This window comes from Microcaecilia unicolor, chromosome 1 (genome assembly GCF_901765095.1).
Source record: "Microcaecilia unicolor chromosome 1, aMicUni1.1, whole genome shotgun sequence".
Lineage (NCBI taxonomy): Eukaryota > Metazoa > Chordata > Amphibia > Gymnophiona > Siphonopidae > Microcaecilia > Microcaecilia unicolor.
The window spans coordinates 432889714-432911441 of record NC_044031.1 but is presented as its reverse complement, the minus strand read 5'-3'; the positions used below and the strand labels follow the sequence as shown (position 1 = coordinate 432911441).

The 21728-nt window shown below is 47.3% G+C and overlaps 1 protein-coding gene across 5 annotated transcripts in view; it reads left to right on the top strand.

Annotated features, from left to right (window-relative positions):
• SPIRE1 (spire type actin nucleation factor 1) overlaps positions 1-21728 on the top strand; it is a 305419-nt gene that overhangs the window by 247666 nt on the left and 36025 nt on the right. For all 5 annotated transcript variants that reach the window (XM_030212367.1, XM_030212391.1, XM_030212383.1 and 2 more), the window contains exons 10-11: positions 19724-19811; positions 21195-21337. In XM_030212367.1, coding sequence (XP_030068227.1) covers positions 19724-19811; positions 21195-21337 — 231 coding nt within the window. The remainder of the gene's footprint in view (positions 1-19723; positions 19812-21194; positions 21338-21728) is intronic.

Sequence of the window (21728 nt, the reverse complement as noted above, 5' to 3'; positions counted from 1 at the left end):
GACCATTTAACCCTACCTTCTGTTTTCTATCCAATAACCAATTCCTAATCCACACCAGAACCTTGTCTCCTATCCCATGACTGTTTAATTTTCTCAGGAGTCTCTCGTGAGGAGCTTTATCAAAAGCGTTCTGGAAATCTAGATATAGTACATCAATCAACTCACCTTTATCCACATGTTTATTCACGCCTTCAAAGAAATGAAGCAAATTGGTGAGGCAAGACTTCCCTTGGCTGACTGTCTCCCATTAAACCATGTTTGTCTATGTGTTCTGTAATTTTAGTCTTTATAATAGTTTCCAATATTTTGCCCAGCACTGACATCAGGCTTACCGGTCTGTAATTTCCTGGATCACCCCTGGAACCCTTTTTAAAAATCTTACTTAGGATTGTAAGTGTTTGAAGATATTTTATTATAGTACTGACTGTATATAGCTGATGTTGAACATATCCTATGTTGTACATCATTCAAGTTTAAGTAAAGCAACTTCTGGTCTGGACTGCCTTTCTGGATGAAAAGAGTACTGTGCCAACTGGCCTCCCTGCTTTTGCTTGTCCCGGCCCTGATCACCAAAACAAATTTAAGTCATTTTAGAATTTGTTTTCGGGATTTGGGCCTTGCATCACCTGGCAAGCTCACCTGCAAGCAAGGGTTACCCTAACTTATTGGCAACTACTTGACCTCCACAAGCTAACAAGAAACAAACCTCAAACAGAAACTCAAATAGAAGAAACTAGCACAAAAGCCAACAAGACACCATTCTAGAGACTGTACCAGCACATACAGTGGGGGAAATAAGTATTTGATCCCTTGCTGATTTTGTAAGTTTGCCCACTGACAAAGACATGAGCAGCCCATAATTGAAGGGTAGGTTATTGGTAACAGTGAGAGATAGCACATCACAAATTAAATCCGGAAAATCACATTGTGGAAAGTATATGAATTTATTTGCATTCTGCAGAGGGAAATAAGTATTTGATCCCCCACCAACCAGTAAGAGATCTGGCCCCTACAGACCAGGTAGATGCTCCAAATCAACTCTTTACCTGCATGACAGACAGCTGTCGGCAATGGTCACCTGTATGAAAGACACCTGTCCACAGACTCAGTGAATCAGTCAGACTCTAACCTCTACAAAATGGCCAAGAGCAAGGAGCTGTCTAAGGATGTCAGGGACAAGATCATACACCTGCACAAGGCTGGAATGGGCTACAAAACCATCAGTAAGACGCTGGGCGAGAAGGAGACAACTGTTGGTGCCATAGTAAGAAAATGGAAGAAGTACAAAATGACTGTCAATCGACAAAGATCTGGGGCTCCACGCAAAATCTCACCTCGTGGGGTATCCTTGATCATGAGGAAGGTTAGAAATCAGCCTACAACTACAAGGGGGGAACTTGTCAATGATCTCAAGGCAGCTGGGACCACTGTCACCACGAAAACCATTGGTAACACATTACGACATAACGGATTGCAATCCTGCAGTGCCCGCAAGGTCCCCCTGCTCCGGAAGGCACATGTGACGGCCCGTCTGAAGTTTGCCAGTGAACACCTGGATGATGCCGAGAGTGATTGGGAGAAGGTGCTGTGGTCAGATGAGACAAAAATTGAGCTCTTTGGCATGAACTCAACTCGCCGTGTTTGGAGGAAGAGAAATGCTGCCTATGACCCAAAGAACACCGTCCCCACTGTCAAGCATGGAGGTGGAAATGTTATGTTTTGGGGGTGTTTCTCTGCTAAGGGCACAGGACTACTTCACCGCATCAATGGGAGAATGGATGGGGCCATGTACCGTACAATTCTGAGTGACAACCTCCTTCCCTCCGCCAGGGCCTTAAAAATGGGTCGTGGCTGGGTCTTCCAGCACGACAATGACCCAAAACATACAGCCAAGGCAACAAAGGAGTGGCTCAGGAAGAAGCACATTAGGGTCATGGAGTGGCCTAGCCAGTCACCAGACCTTAATCCCATTGAAAACTTATGGAGGGAGCTGAAGATGCGAGTTGCCAAGCGACAGCCCAGAACTCTTAATGATTTAGAGATGATCTGCAAAGAGGAGTGGACCAAAATTCCTCCTGACATGTGTGCAAACCTCATCATCAACTACAGAAGATGTCTGACCGCTGTGCTTGCCAACAAGGGTTTTGCCACCAAGTATTAGGTCTTGTTTGCCAGAGGGATTAAATACTTATTTCCCTCTGCAGAATGCAAATAAATTCATATACTTTCCACAATGTGATTTTCCGGATTTAATTTGTGATGTGCTATCTCTCACTGTTACCAATAACCTACCCTTCAATTATGGGCTGCTCATGTCTTTGTCAGTGGGCAAACTTACAAAATCAGCAAGGGATCAAATACTTATTTCCCCCACTGTATGGTTGCTGCTCATACATAAGCTCTAATGTACTATGAAGAGGGCCACACTAGTGAAATAAGCCAGAAGTTAATGATATAAATGTAGGCTAATACAATATATTACACCTGCCAGAATTCTGCATGACTTCAGAGCACAGAATTTGCGCAGAATTCAACATTTCCACGCAGAATCCGCGAAAGGATGGACCTCTCCGCCGCTCAGCTGACCCCTCCCCCCCCCACACCTACTTGCCCGACTCTCCGCCTGCTGCCACCTGGCCTACCTGTGCATTCCCTGGTGGTCTAGTGGCCTCTTCAGGGGGCAGGAAAGAACCCCACTATTGCCTGTCTTACTGCTGCTGCTCTCTTGCTGGTGCTGTGCTTTTTCAAAATGGCTGCCGAGACTGCTGCTTGAAGTCTTGGTGGCCATTTGAAAAAGCACGGCACCAGCAAGAGAGCTGCTACAGCGGGACAGGAAAGAGTAGGGTTCTTTTCTGCCCCTGAAGAGTACTCCCGCTGCAGCTCCTACTCCTCCTATCTCAGGTGAGTGCAGGGGTGTCTGGAGGGAGAGAGCAGCTGTAAAAAGAAAAAAGGATGCTGTGGGTGGGAGGGAGGGGGCTGCAAAAAAATTGAAAATTTTGTGCACAGAATTTTGCACAATTTACAAACTTTGTGCATAGAGTTTTGAAATATTTTGCTCAGAATTTTAATTTTTTTGGTGCAGAATTCCGGCAGGAGTAATATATCCCATCACAAAGAAAACAAGGCAATGCCCCAGTGGAGAACCAGTTTTCATAAGCAGATAGCTGCATCAATGAGCAGGATACCAAAAAGGAAATTTAGAGCTATCCAAGAACATAAAGCATTCAGAACTAAAATGATCAAACAATTCAAACTAAGGGCCCTGTTTACTAAGCTGCACTGTAGGTGCACTAACATTTTTAGTGTGCGCTAGCACGAGAGACACCCATAGGAATATATGGGTGTGTCTAGCATTAGCGCGCACTAAAACGTTAGTATGCCTTAGTAAACAGGACCCCAAATATAAAATGACTTAATAGGGATATGGGTTTAGGTCAATAAAAATGAATTATCTAATCTTTTTTTTATTAACCTTGATAAAGTTTATTTCCATGTGTTATTTTACTGAGAGAGACTGAAGTGTTACTTTGTGTCTTCTTTTAATCTGTACTGGCAGTGGAAGGGGAATTACTGTGGTTAGTTAATCCCTAAATCTTGAGGCATGTCTCTCCCCTCTTCCTTCAGAAATCCCACCCATTACATAAATACACTCATTAGAGCAGTCCAGCACTAAGCCCGGGGTCTGAGATGAATGAGAGAAAAGAGACTTTCACAAATGTTTTCTACTTAATAGCTCTTTGAGGCTTTGGCCTCTTATATGCCCTCAATTGGCACCATTGTAAACCTTTCTGATCTGAAATGTTTTGCTCAGATAATCTGGTACATGGAAGTTCAGTTCTTAGGAAGCTGACAGACAGAAGAGGCTATATATTCTCTAGGGAAAAAGTCACACAGTTCAAACACAAATACTTTTGACAAAAGCAAGGCTTGCAGAATTCCCTTCCAAGTTGCCAAATTCAGTATCCAGGTAACTGATGTGATGCATGCAAATGGTGGGTGCTTTTCCTTTAGGGATCTTTTGGAGTGGTGACTGCCTAATAGAGCAGTGGGCTCAGAACCAAGAAAGCTTGATTCAAATCCCGATGCGGCTCCTTGTGACTTTGGACAAGTCACTTAGGGCCCCTTTTACAAAGTCGCGCTAGCGTTTTTAGCGTGCACTAAATGTTAAGATGCCCATTATTTTCATTCCTATGGACATCTTAGTGTTTAGCACACATGAATTTTTAGCACCTTTGTAAAGTACCCCTTAACCTTCAATTGCCTCAATCCAGATCACAGATAGCAAGTAGATCTGTGTCTCATGGCTCATTTCCATCTCCTAGGCCTGGTTAATAATAATTTTATGGACTTTTCCTCTGCTGTGCTCATCACACTGATCGTGTCCTCCCACAACAATTTCCCTAGCTTAATTATCAGCTATGTGGAAAAATACCTTCTACAATTTTTTTGCAATCTGTTAGTTTCGTGGTGTTTCCTCTTGCTTTAGTGTTATTTAAAAGGTTAAGAAAACATTTCCTACTTAACCATTCCATCTCAATTACAATGTTATAAACTTCTATCATATCCCCTTTCAGTCATCTCTTCTGCAGGCTGAAGAGGCCTATACTGTTTAGCCTTTCGTTTTTAGTGAGGTGTTCCATCCTCTATCATTGTCATCCTGTTCTGAAACTTTTCTAGTTCTGCTGTTTCCTTTTCAAGATAGGTTAACCAGAACTGCACACAGTACTCAAATACACTCACACAATGGATTTATGGAGACTCATAATGATATTCTCAGTTTTGTTCTAAATTCTTTGTAGAATAATCCTTAACATTCTTTTAGCTTTTCTGGCAGCCATGGCACACTAGGCTGAAAATTTCAATGTAGTATCCACAAAGACTTTGGATCTTTTTCTTGGGTGCTGGCTCCTAACACGGAACCTAACATTTTGTACCTGTATTTGGGCTTATTTTTCACTAGATGGATCATGTTGCAGTGATCCCCGTTAAATTTCATCTGACATTTAGATGCACAATCTCCTAGCTTCTAAAAATCCTTCAAAAATTCCTCACAAGCCTCTGTTTTAATGATGTTAAATTAATTTGTGTCATTTTCACTGTTTTTCTGGATCATTTTTGAATGTATTAAAGAGTATACAGTAGGTCCCAGTACAGATCCTGTTCCACTATTGACTCTTTTGTGTGTCGAAAACTCACCCTTTAGTCATACTTTGCACCCTATCCCATGGCGTTCTGATTTTCTGCAGAGCCTCTCATGAGGGACTTTGTCAAATACCTTTTGCAAATCCAAATACACTATGGTGGTTATTTTAGAAGCTCTAGGCTTGTTTTAGACATCTGAAAACTGGCATTTAGATGTCAATATTGCATGGCTGTCCAAATCCAAATCTTACAAAGGCAAGATATGGGCTTCTAACACTGCATTATGTCCATATGGCATGGTCTGGACATCTTTTGGGCAGGACTAGGGAGGGGCCAAAATATGGATGTCCAACTCCAATCACAGAAGGGGAAAGGGAATGAGACTTGATATACCGCCTTTCTGTGGTTTTTGCAACTACATTCAAAGCAATTTGCATAGTATATGCAGGTACTTATTTGTACCTGGGGCAACAGAGGGTTAAGTGACTTAACCGGAGAAGGGACATCCATGTCTAAAAATATAGATGTTATTTATACCTAGTACTTGGCACATCTAGGTTACAGAAAGGTGCTCTGATTGAGCAGCTGTCTACAGGAGGTACTAAGGCATGACACCTCCTTAATCCTCCAGTGGTTACAATCCCCCTTTATCTCCCCCTGAATGTGATACCAGCAAGGGATACCAGGCATTATGACATCTTCAATTACTATGGACATTCTTAACAGAGCAGCATGCAAATCTGAGGAGTAGCCTAACAGTTGGCGCAGTAGACTAAGAATCAAGGGACCCAGGTTCAAATACCACTTCAACTCTAATTGTGAGCCCTCCAGGGACAGAATAATACCGACTGTACATGAATATATAAGATACTTGCAAGCCTGAAGGCTATTAAAGTGAAGCACATTCAGGTATAGTAAGTGTTTTTCTGCCCCTGGAGGGCTCACAATTTAAAAAAAAAATAGATTAAATGGGATTTGAACTTGGATGCGCTGAGTCGCTGCGCTTCTGCTCTGCATGGACATCTGTGTGGCTGTTTTATAAGATGGACAATCCTATGCTGCTATACAGATATTCATGTCCCTTGTTTTTCCTATTCATAGTTAGACGTTTCAGTTTGTAAAGTGGATGTTCGTGCTGGAGATTTTCAGCACGTGGATATCCATTTCACGTGTATTTTAGAACAGGCTGTATCCTGTTCTAAAGTATATATGAGATGGACGTCCATTTGTGCCGTACTGACTTGAATATCCATATTCTGATTTAGATGTCCTTTCTAAAATGTCTAATTCACATATCTGTTTAGACCTTCAAAAACATCTAATAAATTAAAGCAAGACTTTTTTTGTTGTTGCTAAACCATGCTGACTAATTCTTATTAAGCTCTGTCTATCTGTGTCAGTAATTTAGTTGATTAGAATAGTTTCTATGGGCCATTCCCACATTAATACTCTTTCTATATTAGCTTCATGGAAGTAGGCTAGACAGACACTGGCTGTGCTGAAGTTACTTTAGAAAATAGAGTCAGTGCTATATATGTCCCTAGTATAAGAAGAACTATTAAGTCAAGGTAAGCTTGAACAATGCTCAAATTTAAAGAGAAGAGGTTTGGAGGAGGTGGCAAGTGAGACTGAAGAGTGATAAAAATAAATAGTAGTGATTGTTTAGAATCTGTAAATGTTCTGGGTGGTTGAAAGTTTGCACTGAGCATGTACATAGAGAGGAGGACATACCTGCAGGGAAGTGTACATGACAATTATCAGGTGACCTGGAGGCAGCTATAGCTAAAAGCCATTTGACTGGCTAATGGCTCAAGCAGTAGGTTTGAAGAGGAAGTTTAGCTGAGACATTGTTATAGAAAGAGTTGGTGAATGAAATTCTGATTGCTATTAAAAGAAAAACAGGAGTGTATGTGTGTGCTGAGAAATACTGATTCCTGAAAAAAACATTCTCCTTGGATAGGGAGGGTCAGTGATTTTTCTAGTACATTTTGCTTTATGAACTTGCCAAAGTTAAGTGAGAGAATGGTGAACTGAAGACTTAGCAGTGAGAAATAAATATATAATCCTCACATACTAATATCTGATGATTTAACTGTTTCCGTCTGGTTTTAAGTCTGTTGTGACTGCTGTTGAAACGTATGAAGCTGTGAGCTATGGGAAGGGTTGTGGGTTTCGGAAAGACAAGGGAGATGCTGGAGAAGAAGAGCGGGGAGGGGGGGAGCAATATGGGACCTGGAGGTGGAGGGGAGGGAGAGAAAGGGAGCAATGTGGGACCTAGCCTTGACTTATACACAGGTTACAGCATTTTTAGCCATTTTTAGTTCTAAAACTGCCCTTAACTTATATGTGAGATTGACTTATAAATGAGTATATATGGTAAAAAAGAGACATCCATTCTAAGAAGGTAGATTAAATATTACAGCAGAAGTTTTCTTTTCTTTTTCTTGTTTTTTGGGAAATATTATTATTGAAGCGCAAAGCAACAGAAGGAAACACATGAACAGTAATGACAAAACAGGTCATGTTCTTCTAATGATTATGATAAACTTGATTGCATTGTGATCATTATTTATTTATTTGTTTGTTGCATTTGTATCCCACATTTTCCCACCAATTTGCAGGTACAATGTGGCTTATTTTTTATTTTATTTTAGTTTTTTTTATTTTAGTTACATTTGTACCCTGCACTTTACCACTCATGGCAGGCTCAGTGCGGCTTACATATTGTATACAGGTACTTATTTGTACCTGGGGCAATGGAGGGTTAAGTGACTTGCCCAGAGTCACAAGGACCTGCCTGTGCCTGAAGTGGGAATCGAACTCAGTTCCTCAGTTCCCCAGGGCCAAATTCCACCACCCTAACCACTAGGCCACTCCTCCACTCTTACAATTTTCCATCATGACTTATGTCATTTCAGAATACATATACAATTGGTAATATATATAGAACATGAATTGTAAATGAACAGTCAGGTAAAAAAGGGAAAATATACAATATTGTGAAGCAGCCCCTCCCTTTGTTACCCCTCATACCAGGTCCTGCATTTCAGTAAGGACCAGATCCAAAATAGGTCCCCCTTTTGTTGATTTGAAGATCAGAAAGCCTGCCTTTTATAAATTTACCCCAATGAGGGCAGTTTCCAAATGCTGTTTACCTGGGTAAATGGGCTATTTGAAAATTGACTGCCTTCTATGATGGCTCTTCAAGCTTACATGGCTGATCATTTTGCTTTGACCTGCTTTTTGCCCCTCCCAGAAGCTGTTTCCTTAAGCGACTGCTTAGTCTGCCTAATGGTTACTCGACCCTGCTTTTGAGGAGTTAAGAATTCATTACATATGTAGTGAGTCAGACACACAAATCCGGCAGGTGTTACTTCAGCACTCTCCTTTCAGTCCAGACCATACACAGTATATATTCACACTTGACCAGTTATCCGATAAAGAGTGGAGTTTATTGTGGCTGCAGCATTCTACAATTTATATCTATGAATTATTCACAATAGCAAGTAATTTCCAATCATGTATACATTTTACAGTAATAAACAATCAAATATATGACTCGATTTCTATCTAGAGCATTTGAGGCAAGCGGCCTAGCCTTTTTGAGTCACACAGTTCTCTCTCTTTCTGCCATAATCACTCTGTAGCTTTTTGCTCCACCTGGGGCATATACCGCCGACATGTCCAGGCGCTAACATCACAGCTTTGCTCAAGGGATTGCCGTAAAAGCATCTTCCCTCTCATACCCGTTGACTCTCTGTCTTGAAGCCTTCAGCCTCCCCATTCCGTCCACGTCTGAGGTAGGCTTCGCTGATCATCTGTTAATCTGGCACTGGCCCCCTCCATACAAGAGGGGAACTGCCCTTGATCTTAGACATCATCCATGCCACTGCTAGCATGGGACAACAACCACATGACTTTTGACCTTGCTTTGGTCTGAAACATAGTTCTGTGTACTCTGTGGAATGCTGTGACATTGAAACAGGTGGGAAATCAGGAGACGAAAGGCAAATTTTGGTTCCGAACAAGGCAACTTTATTGCTAGCAAGTGAACAGCACCGAGTAGCCTCGGGACACTGTGTGTCATAAATCATCTGACGCTTACATTTATACTTCCCTACTGGGCCTGCGCATTTGGCCCCTTACACGTCATACCTGTCATGCGCAGTAAACATTTGTAGTTCTTACAGTACAAAATTGTAGTCCCAGTACGTACACACGTCATAACACTGAAATGATACTGGCAAGAAAAACGAAACTTAGCAGCTTATTCTGTACACACACAATGCTCCTTTCTAGCACAGGAGATAAGGTGCGGCTCAGGAATGCAGGGGGGTGTCAGCACCCTCCAAGGTCGCCTATTCAGATGGCGTTGCTACGTGCAAGCTGGTCTTGTATAGGCCTTGCAAACTACTGTTACAAGCTATATGTCTAATAGCCCTGCATTCTGTCTGTACATTAGTAAACAGCAAACTTGTTTTGTTAGTAAACAGTAAAACTGGATAAGGCACAAATGTCCAGTGCAGTAATAAGGTGTGGCCAAACAGCCAAAAGCAGAGGTAGAGTGCATAAGTAAAAGTCCATCAGTAGGCACAAAACATGAGGTTGTCCTGTTGCTCAGTAGTATTCAGGTAGTACCGGCGTTCCACTCCTTCATTCCCCCCTTTTGATACTTGAACATCCATTCTGGTGGAGAGTATCACCTCCATGAACCCTGAAAAGTAAAGAAAGGACAAGGATAGTTAGCGAGGGAGGCAACAAGCGAGCCCTAAGCCCTTGCACAGCCGTTGGTTGCTTCGCCGGGGTCGAGACGGAGGGCCCCTAGTGGAATCCCCCCCCCTTTGTAGCCGGTCTTTTGCTGGCACAAGGGTGATGACCCATTGAGTGACTCAGGGGGTTCAAAGTGCACATCAGCCACAAGGTGCTTCATCGTCAGCTTCATCAGACTGGGGAATGGGGGAGTACATCTGGAGAGCCATAAGCTGGGCAGCAGCACGGCGATCAGCGATGCTTTCCATGGTGGAGCGGAGACACCTGAAAACTAAGGGGAGAGACAAAGGTATTATTAGGCAAGACAGCAAGAACAGGCCACCCATGACGAGGAGGCCTTGCAGGCTCCCGGAGGTTGGGAGCCAGCTGGTGAGGGAGGAAGTCCAATCCCACGCACTGTTCCAGGTTTGGACGGGGACGTGGGCTAGTTTGACCATCCGGTCAGTTATTTCCCTGATGACATGGCTCTGGTCATCAATCTGTAAGCAGCAATTACTGAGGTTAAACTTGCCACACACCCCGCCCTCCTGGGCTAAGAGGTAGTCAAGAGCCAAGCGATTTTGGTAGACGGCGGTAATGAGCTTAGTGTTCTGTCGAGCTAGGATATTGAGGGCCAGGGCCGAATCGTTAGTAAGGATTTCGAGTACGGCCTGTAGGCGAATAATGCGATTCAGCATGTAGATAGGGGTGCGGTACCCGTATGTACCATCTTCAGCCCATGTGGCCGGTCCATAGTAGTGAATGATACGTTCAGGCGGCCACTCGTTGTCCTTCCAGTCTCCAATCTGGACTTTGGGCTTGATGATTGGGAAAGACCGTTTTCGTCGGGTAGGGTTATCAGGCCCCTTTTCCACGTATAGGGGGATACCCAAAGTTTCGCCGACTTGTATGGGCAGAAGGAAAAAACTAGGTCGGACCGTGCCCAAGAGACAGGTACCGTACCAGCGGGTCGGGAGTTGTTCATAGGCCCTGCGTCCGCAGATATAGTAGTAGCCCGCCGGGGCTACCCACTTGAGGGAGGCGTTCCCTCCGTATGTCCATGTCGTGTTCAAGGTGGGTTCTGTCCAGATAGGCTCCGGGGCGGGCAGGTTGTCCGTTTGCCACCAGGTCGTCCGGCTGCCATTATACTGAAGAACCCCCGTACAAGCAGAGTCTCCCACTGGTACAGAGTAACGCTTCGATGGCGCTCGACTAGCGCAGAGGGTACCTATGATATTTGTTCTCAGGGCCCATTCGTACGGCTTCGGCCGTTGGGGAAAGGTAATGTTAGTGGTGTTGAGTGCATCCCATGTGTGTTGTCGGATCTCTCTCGCTTCCCAGGGCCATTGTTCACCCATGTCGGTGCCTCCACAGATGAAACAGTTGGCAATTCCGAGGGAGAGGGCGATGTTTTCAGCCAAATTGAGGAACATATTTCGGGCTTCTGGGGAAATGGGGAATTTAGTCTCGGTCTGCTCAGCACGAGCAATTTCATCAAATACGTCTTGGTAGCCGACAACAGTAGTCTGGTAGTGCGTAGGAGGCTTCGTTTCGAGACTCTGATATATGGTAATATATGTCAACGGATCCATTCCTCCGCCGTCAATGCCGAGGCCCCACGTTCCTCTCCAGGGCAAGTCGTGTCCTCGGATGGGCCAGTCTAGGGACACATAGTTACCAGAACCTCGACGAAATTCGCCCAGGCCGGCGCATCCGGCATATCCTCCTCCCGTATAAGCACATACTCGGTCCCAGCCCGAGGCTCGAGTGTCGCCGGCGCATGGGAGCCACACCCACGGGGAGCAGCATCTCATGTCTGGACTGAAGGGGCAGACATACTTGTGGTCCTTAACGTATGCCTCTCGCCAACTCTGGCTACCACACTTGCGAGACCAAGGGTGCTTGTCCATGGCGGCACAGACGTCGAAGGTGAGGGTTGCTACAGTTTGGATGCCACCGATAAGGATACGAGTAGAATTAATGTAATACAGAATGCAATCTCCCTCGACTCCCGGAGGTCCGGCCACATACGCAGGGAGTCCTACGCTGAGGGTGACATTGTAGTATCTTGGTTTGGTAGGGCTGTGGCAGATAGTGAGATTTCCTTGGAGGCATCTGTGGAACTGTTGGAGGCCATTCGGAGTGATGAGGGCACAAGTCGGGAGAAGCTGGCAATCGCCTTCCGGGGGCTGCGTCTGGTGAATGAGGGTAGTGACTAGGTGATATCCTCCCTCTATACGGTGGCGCACGAGGCGCAAACATTCAGTGCAATTCAGGCTCAGGGTGGCAGGATGATAGCTCGGAACTGCACACAGGAGAAGGAAGATGGTCAGCATTATATATGTGGTGGGAGGTATCCGAGCTTTTGCAGCAAGAAGATAATGAGGCCCACGATGAAGGCTGCGATAAAGAGAGAGCCAAAAACGCAGTGGGTCCAGAAACTGAGTTCCTGTTGCTGGGCAGGCATGAATCTGGTGGTTCACGTCTTTCTTAGAGTCAGCCGTAATGGAGCGTCAGGATGTTGGTGCGCAGTCCAACGCTTCAGGGTGCTGCTAGTGGGAGCAGCAGGCTTCAATCGGGTCCAATGTATCCACACTGGGCTTCCTGCAATTTTAACAGCGGTGGAGGTCGTTAGGAGAACAAGGGAGGGCCCCTTCCATTTTGGCTTTAGGCAGTCAGATTCATCCCACTCTTTTACCCAGACCTCGTCTCCCACCCTGAACCTGTGCGTAGGATTGGTGAGGACCAAGGGAGCTACTCTTTCAGTGTACTGCTGGATGTCTTGCACTACCTGGTGTAAGGCTCTCATCTGTTTCACTAAGGAACTCTCACCCTGTATCTGCAAGGAGTCGGGAAAGGAGGGTAGTGGTGGTGGCCTAGCATACATCATCTCGTAGGGAGTAAGGCCGGTAGCCTTGGGGGTACACCTAAGATGCAGCAAGGCCAGTGGAAGCAGGTCGGGCCACTTGGCTTTTGCTTCTTGGCAGAGCTTGGCTAGCTGGTTCTTCAGGGATCGGTTAGCCCTCTCCACTACTCCACTGCTTTGGGGTCTCCAGGCACAATGCAACTTCCAATCGAGGCCCAGTCTGGTACTGAGCTGTTGTGTTACTTCACTAGCGAAGGCGGGGCCGTTGTCAGAGTTTATTTGCTTGGGGAGGCCGTATCTGGGTAGGATTTGATGAAGCAGTAGGGAGGTAACTTCTTTAGCCATTTCCGTTCTAGTAGGCTGGGCTTCAATCCATCCGGTGTAGGTACACACGGCGACGAGGATAGCTTTGTAGCCGCGCGCCGGGGGCATGTGTGTGAAGTCAATCTGGCACACGTGGAAAGGGCTGGTGCCTCGGAGAACATGTCCTGGCATAGGGCCGGGCCCCGTTCGAGGGTTGTTCCGGGCACAAGTCGCGCATCGGCTGGAAGCGTTTTTGGTCCACAGGGATAGTTTGTTGATGTAGTAGGTCTTCTCAAGTAAGCGCCCCAGGGCGTCCCTGCCCAGGTGGGTGCGGTCGTGAGCCTCCTTGGCTACCGTCCAGGCCAGGGCTTCGGGTATCCATATGCGCCCATCCTGTAGTATCCACCAGCCATTGCGTGACTGTAGACCCTCTTGTTGGGCCCATTCCGTTTCTTGGGGGGTGTAGATAGGGGTCTCCGTAGGGAGCTGGACGACGAGTACGGGGTCAGGAGGGTGAGAGGAGTAGGGGAGCTGACTTGCCCTTTTTGCAGCGTCGTCTGCCCGCTGATTTCCCCGGGCGATAGGGTCCGTTCTTCCAGTGTGGGCCCTGCAGTGCATCACAGCCACCTTCTTCGGCTTCCATACCGACTCGAGTAATTGGCAGATCTCAGCGGCATTTGCAAGTCCTTTCCCTTCAGCTGTCAGAAATCCCCTCTCCTTGTACAAGGCTCCGTGCACCTGGAGGGTGAGGAAAGCGTATTTGGAGTCGGTGTAAATGTTGACAACTTTTCCTTCAGCCCACAGGAGGGCTCTGGTGAGGGCGATTAGCTCCGCTTTCTGGGCTGATGTTCCGGGTGTCAGAGCCATAGCCTCGATCACATGGTCCTCAGACACCACCGCATAGCCAGCTCTTCGAATTCCCTCTATCACCTGGCTGCTTCCATCGGTAAAAAGGGTGATGCCCCCTTGCCAGGGTTGATCCTTCAGGTCAGGTCTGCTCGAGTGCACAGTGGCCATTACCTCTTCACAGTCGTGGAGTGGTGGTTCAGGGGCCGGAAGGAGGGTGGCAGGATTGAGGTTGGTCGTGTCCAGGATCCGCACCTCCGGATTTTCGCACAGGAGGGCTTGGTATTTGACCAATCGGGAGTTGGTCATCCATCTGGGTCCGTGGCTCTCGAGTAGGCCGCGGATGGTGTGGGGTGTGGTCACAAAAAGTGTTTGGCCGAATGTGAGTTTATTGGCCTCGTGTATCAGGAGACAAGCAGCCGCAATGCTTCGTAGGCAGCCCGGCCATCCTCGTGCCACGTTGTCCATGCTCTTGGAGAGGTATGCTACAGGGCGTTGCCAGGTACCGACCAGTTGGGTGAGGACTCCAAGTGCCAATCCCTTCTTTTCGTCGATGAACAAGTGGAACGGCTTAGTCACATCTGGCAGTCCGAGCGCTGGTGGAGCCGCAAGGGCATCCTTAAGGTCCTGAAGGGCTTTCAGTTCGCTTTTCTCCCACTGGAGATCCTGGCCCTCGAGTTCAGGCCCCTTCAGCTTGGCATACAAACTGTGGGTCAGGATAGCAAAATTGATGATCCAAATGCGGCAATATCCAGCGGCTCCGAGGAGTGCCCGTAATTCCTTCTTGTTTGCAGGAGTGGGTTGGTTGCGAATAGCTTGGGTTCGGGGGATACCGAGCCTTCGGGTTCCTTCTCGGAGGCGAAACCCCAGATACTCGACTTCGATCTCGCATATCTGTGCCTTCTTGCGACTGGCCCGGTACCCCTGGGCTTCCAGGGTCTTCAAGAGGTAGAGGGTAGCTTCAGCACATTCGGTGTACGTTTCACGGGCCACCAACAGGTCATCCACGTATTGGACGACCGGCCCATACTCGTCCTGATACGTCTTCAGGTCCTGGGCGAGTTGGTCGCCGAAGAGGGTAGGCGAGTTCTTGAACCCCTGGGGAAGACGGGTCCATGTATATTGCTGCTTGGTTCCCGTCTGCAAGTCTTCCCACGTGAAGGCAAACAACTTTTGGCTGTCGACAGCAAGAGGGATGGAGAAGAAGGCGTCCTTCAAATCAATGACACTGTACCACTTGGTCTGAGATGGCACTTGGGCTAGGATGGAGTATGGATTTGGTACGAGGGCAACTATGTCGGCTACCTGGTTGTTGACTTTCCTCAGGTCCTGGACGGGTCTGTACTCGGATGTTCCTGGTTTCTTAACGGGCAACAATGGGGTGTTCCATGCGGATCTGATTGGTTTAAGGACTCCCTGTTGAAGGAGTTTCTGTAGATGTGTATGCATACTATGCCGGGCTGCATAGGGGATGTGGTATTGTCCTTGGTTGACAACTTGAGCATTTGGTTTGAGCTCAATCCAGATGGGGATAGCGTTAACGGCCAGTCCGCCGGGGTTCAATTCTGCCCATACATCAGGCACTTCATCCATTATGGCTCGCCTCTGCTGGGCGAAAGGGGTGTTCTGGTCGTAACGGCAGTCGCCGGGTCCTACAGTTGGGGGAACGTGTAGTCTCCATTCTTCTCTTACTGGACAGATAAGTGTCACTGGCCGATCTTCAAAGCGAGCTTCCACTTCACCCGTAGTCTTGAACTTCAAGGTGGCCTGGAGCTTACAGAGTAGGTCTCGACCAATCAAGGGGACCGGGCATCCAGGGATGTGTATGAACTGATGGGACACCATCGTCCCTCCGATCTGGACTTGGCGCTCTTTGAGGAGGGGGGCCGCAAGGGATTTCCCGGAGGCTCCCACAATTGGTATAGTTTCTTTCGTGGCTGGGGCTATGGCAGTGGTGATAACAGATCGCTGGGCCCCCGTGTCTAGTAAGGCCTTCATAGATTCTGTCCCCACCCGAATTTCCACCAGAGGGTCAGTGGGGACTCTGCCCTCCCGGTTTCTTCATGCTGTGCTGTCTCGGGTAGCGTCCACAGCCATCTGCCATTCCCTCCGGTCATCCCGTCCTCTCTCTCTTCGGCCCCTTCCACGGCCTCGCCTAGGGGCCCCCGTGCGGTCGCCGGTCTCCTCCTCTCTCTGCCGGTCCCATGATTCCTCTTCTCTCGGGTTGTCCCGTATCTCCTCTGGACAATCAGCCCACCAGTGTCCTTCTTGTCGGCAATTTGCACACTGGTTACGCCCTATGGGGGACCGCGTTCCTCTTGTTCTCCTGCCCCTCCCCTTTGGTCTAGACCTCATTCGTTCTTCCAGCACCGTGGCCAACACATCTGCCTTCTCCCGCATCCGTCTGGTCGATTCCTTCCGGGCCTCCACCTTCTCCTCCTGGTCGCGATATCCGAATACGCGATCAGCTATAGCTTTCAGTTGGCTTAGGCTCATCCCTTCGAACCCCTCCGTTCTCTGTAGCTTTCTTCGTATATCCGGTGCTGACTGGCTAACAAAACTCATAACCACGGTTGGGAGGTTCTTAGGGTCTTCGGGATTTATCGGGCTGTGCCTTCTGAATGCTTCCATAAGTCGTTCAAGGAAGTCCCCTGGACTCTCGTCCTTTTGTTGGACTACACTGTGGATTTTTCCCATGTTGGTAACCTTCTGCTTCCCCTTCTTTAAGGCGGCCAGGTACGCCTGCTGGTATCGGCGGATAAAGGTTTGGCCTTCGGCGGTTCGGTAGTCCCACGTGGGAGCAGCGATGGGCGCCTCCGTTTCTATTAGGTTCTGTAAATTGGCATGGGCCGGATTCGCATCCCGGATGGCTTGCTCCATATTTTGTTGTAAAAGGCGGCGTTCTTCAGAGGTCAGGATGTGGGCGCTCAACTGCCTAAGGTCTGCCCAAGTTGGATTATAGCTGTATATAATGCCTTCCACCAGCTCTATCAGCTGCTCGGGTTTCTGGTCGTAGGACGGCCCATGGAATTTCCAGTTATACAAATCGGCACTTGAGAAGGGAACGTGGCTATAAACTGTTGATTCGATGGGCTGGCCCCCCCCCTTCCGCCGGGTTAGGGGTATAGGTGGTGGACTGTCGAACTGGGAATAAGTGGGAGGTTCCCCCTTTTCGGCTGGACGGAAGGGCCTGTTGCGGACTCGATTGGGGGAACCGAGTAATGTTCTTCACAACCCGTTTACTCTTCCGTGTGGTTGCGAGGCCAGGTGACTCAGGTGAGGCTGGGCGGGACGTCTCCCCGGCATCCGACTCTGACCCGGAAGTCTCGGCGTCAGCGGGGCCTTCTGCTAGGCCCGTAAGGTCAGGGTACATAGGAGCATAGGGCGGCGGCGCAATGTCGTCTTCGTATGCTTCCGCCGTAGCAAGTATCGGGGCTTTTGGAGGCTTCTTCTCGGCCGAACCCTGAACTTTCCCTGCGGTTTTCTTTGGGGGTTTTTTTCTAGAAAGTGTGTTGGTGGTACTGGGCGTAGTTCCTGCCTTGACTCTGGTAGCAGGGGGCGTGGTCTCAGTGGCTTCAGTGCTAGGGGCGGTAGGCCGTATGGGGGCGGTCCCTGCGGCCTTCGGGACGGCAGCGGTTGCCGAGCTTTGGAGAGCGAAGGCATGGGTCGGCAGGGTTCTAAGTTTGGTTTTCCGGCCTTTTCTCTGCTTTACCAACATAAGGGCGGCCTTTTCTACCTTCCGTTGGGCCCAAGCCGGCGGATCCCGGACTACATCCAACCACGCTTCTATGTATGGAATGTCCTCGGGACAGCCTGGGTTTCCCTCAATTATAACAATATTCATGACCGCCGCCACTTTTTCATACTCGAATGACCCTTCCGGGGGCCATCCAGCAATTCCTAGCCCTGGCCACATAAATTGACATCTCTGTATCATCCCGGCCCTGCTACATTTATCTAGGTCGAACACTTCGCTAAAGTGTTCCGTCATTAAATCTAACGGTGAGGACCCACCCCCGCCCATCCTAACCTGAGTGCCAAAGGACAGGTGACGGACAAAAGGGGGAAAGGGGAGGTGGAGGAGTAAGGGGTCTCGTTCCACCAGACACAGAAGGGTCAACACTCGGCCTGACCAGGACGCGGTCGCCCGGCCTGGAACTGCAAGCCCATTCACACACTTTCATACGCCACAAGAAACCCTCCCGTTCGCCGCTCGGTTTCGTCGTCGGAGCCTAGTGAGTTTCGGGACCTAGTCGGATACCAATAGTCCGTATTAGTCACTGGCTAAAAGAGGGTGATCACGCCTCTTCTTCGGTCCTTACTGGGCCGGTCACTACGTAGAGTATACTCGCCTGTCCGCCGGGGTCGCAGGCTGCGCCGTCGTACGCTTCTCTCTGAAATGGAAAAAGGTGCCTTGTCGGAACCACACAGCCCCCTCTACAGTCAGGCGGAGTGGATCGGCCCTCCTCCGGGAGATGGACGCTGAAATCAGCGGTGGCCACTCACCACCTTCTCAGGTGGGGGTCGATGACCCGATCCGACCGCAGTGGGGGAGGGGAAGAATATAATCCGATTCCCCTTTCTACTTCTGTCCCATCTGGGTCGCCAATGAAACAGGTGGGAAATCAGGAGACGAAAGGCAAATTTTGGTTCCGAACAAGGCAACTTTATTGCTAGCAAGTGAACAGCACCGAGTAGCCTCGGGACACTGTGTGTCATAAATCATCTGACGCTTACATTTATACTTCCCTACTGGGCCTGCGCATTTGGCCCCTTACACGTCATACCTGTCATGCGCAGTAAACATTTGTAGTTCTTACAGTACAAAATTGTAGTCCCAGTACGTACACACGTCATAACACTGAAATGATACTGGCAAGAAAAACGAAACTTAGCAGCTTATTCTGTACACACACAATGCTCCTTTCTAGCACAGGAGATAAGGTGCGGCTCAGGAATGCAGGGGGGTGTCAGCACCCTCCAAGGTCGCCTATTCAGATGGCGTTGCTACGTGCAAGCTGGTCTTGTATAGGCCTTGCAAACTACTGTTACAAGCTATATGTCTAATAGCCCTGCATTCTGTCTGTACATTAGTAAACAGCAAACTTGTTTTGTTAGTAAACAGTAAAACTGGATAAGGCACAAATGTCCAGTGCAGTAATAAGGTGTGGCCAAACAGCCAAAAGCAGAGGTAGAGTGCATAAGTAAAAGTCCATCAGTAGGCACAAAACATGAGGTTGTCCTGTTGCTCAGTAGTATTCAGGTAGTACCGGCGTTCCACTCCTTCAACATGTCCCTATCTCCTTGATATGGGGCGGGTGGGAGCAGCAGGCTAAAATGGTGAATGCACCTTGCAGGCATTGCCCTTCTTGCTCCCAGAGGTCACCTCTTTCCCCACCTCCCAGACTTCCTGTCTTGTTACCTGCCTCCCTATAGGTCCTCTATTCTTTAGTGCCTCCCCCTTACTTATCCCTTTCCTAACTTGCCTGTGCTTGCAGCTCTTCTATACTTCCCATCACCCTCTCCTCCCCCTCCCCCCTACCTCCTATTCCTGCTGTGCTGGGCCACCACCTGTTTGTGCTTGTGACCACCTAATGCTGGGTCACTGTCCTTTCATCTCCTTTCTTGTTTTGTTTTCTACCAACACTTTTGATTTGTATTAGTGAACCAACTACTTAACTGAGGTCAGGCTGCACTCACACAGGACAGGCTGATCTCCGTTTTGGCAAGTGTTTTCTTGGTAGAAAAATGGTGAGGGTTTGCATATGTGGCTGGATTAGAAACACTGTTAGCCCTCCTTTTCTTACCTCTCTGCAGGAGGAATCCGTGCAGCAGTCAGCAAACACCAGCAGTGCATCTCCTCAGTCAGAAGAGATTGTATGTGAAACCACAGCAGTCAAAAAGGGTAAGGAACTTATTAGAAATTTAAATTACTTGATTCAATTTTTTTTCCTTTCCTTACTTTATATGTTTTCTCTCTCCACTTTTTTTCAACCCTCATTTTTCTCCTTTAGCCTTTTCTGTTTATTTTTATTTTCCCCTCTTCGGTTTCTTCTTCTTTTCCCTTTCTCTGTCTTTTTCTTTTGTTGTCTTCTTTTAGGCAAGAGCTTTTTTTTGTCACTACTTCAAGTTTATAGAAAGTTCCGTATTTCAGCCGGTCACTGTCCAGGGTCCTTGTGTTCCAGCCTGTGTGCACATGTAAGTGCTGACCCCTCTCCCCAGCCCTGCCCCCAGGAGCGCTTCCACTCTGGACAGGTAAATGTATGTACCAAAAAAAAACCCCAACAAAAAGGGGGAGAGACCAAAGACATTCCAACACAGGGATATTTATTAAAAGCAATTCAACTCAATGCAAATCTATGTAAAAAGACTTGACGCAGTCCTGCATTTCGGCAGTATGCGCATCAGGAGTCTAAAATCTTCAATCTGAGGTAATATCAAAGAAAAGTTCAGCGTATTATCCAAAAGAGACACAGATAAATCACCATCAATAGGTGAATAGCATCAAAGATTGTCAAGCGCAGTCAACAATAAGGACAACATCTGACTGATAAATGGTAAAAAGCCAAACACGGTGAGCGGTTTATGTTTTCCTAGTGCAGACGTTTATTGGCGTTTGGCTTTTTACCATTTGTCAGCTGTTGTGGTTATTGTTGAATGCTTGTGGCCATCTTTGATTCTATTCACCTATTGATGGTGACTTATCTGTGTCTCTTTTGGATAATAACCTGGACATTTCTTTGATATCAACTCAGAATGAAGTTTTTAGACTCCTGCACCAGGTGCGCATAGTACTAAAATGCAAGAGTGCATCGAGTCTTTTTACATAGATATGTATTGAGTTGAATTGCTTTTAATAAATATCCCTGTGTTGCAACTTCTTTGGTTGCTCCCACTTTTCGATTTTTTTGGTAGTTATTGTTTGTTTCAGGGTATCTTCTGCTTTTTTGTGTGTGGTTCAGGTAAATGTATGCCCATACAGGTTGCATGAGCATAAATTTATGGACATATATAGGGCGAGCAATTTCATACAACCCTGTTTCTGTGACTAAAGCAGTTTTTTAAGAGAAGAGATGCTTTTGTGAAAATTACCCTCATGGAGCACAGTGTTAGAAAGTCCGTTGGACATAACTGCATATTTCTTATTATTGATGATTGATGCCCTAGATTTGCAACAAAAAATGTTGCTCTGGATGCACTACAGGAGTTGGCTTGTAGAGGCTAAAGCAGTTCATCTGTGAATATTACACCCTGCAAGGGAATTAATTTTCATTGATTAAATCTTTAGTACCGCCAAAGTTCCTGCCCATATCTTCCACCCCACAGCCTGAGAGGAGGCAGCGACCACAGAGAAGACATTCGATTGAAAAGGAAACGCCCACTAATGTGCGACAGTTCTTCCCTCCTTCTAGACAGAGTTCCAGATCTCTCGTAAGTACAGTGCTGTGTACTATGAGCAGCCTTTGATGCTAAGACCTACCAATATATCTTCATCCTGTGGGGAAAAAGATAAGCTGCCAAGTACTTATTCAGGATATCAATACATCTAAAATGGTTTTGTAATTATTTGCATGCAATGCTGAGCAAACTATGTGGTCCCATTCGTTGTGGTCTTAGAACAGTTTAAGCAAAGGACAGTAAATGGCTTGATCAAACTCAAAGTAAGTTTTGATTAGAGTGAATAAAATTAATTGTCTTCACCTGCGCATTTCATGCACTCTGATCCTTGTCCTGTGCAATTAGGAACAGGAATGTTAAATGGCAAAGTCTGCAGATCTGTTTCTTTCCATTGGTGCTATGACTGTCTTTGGTGGTGTCGCTG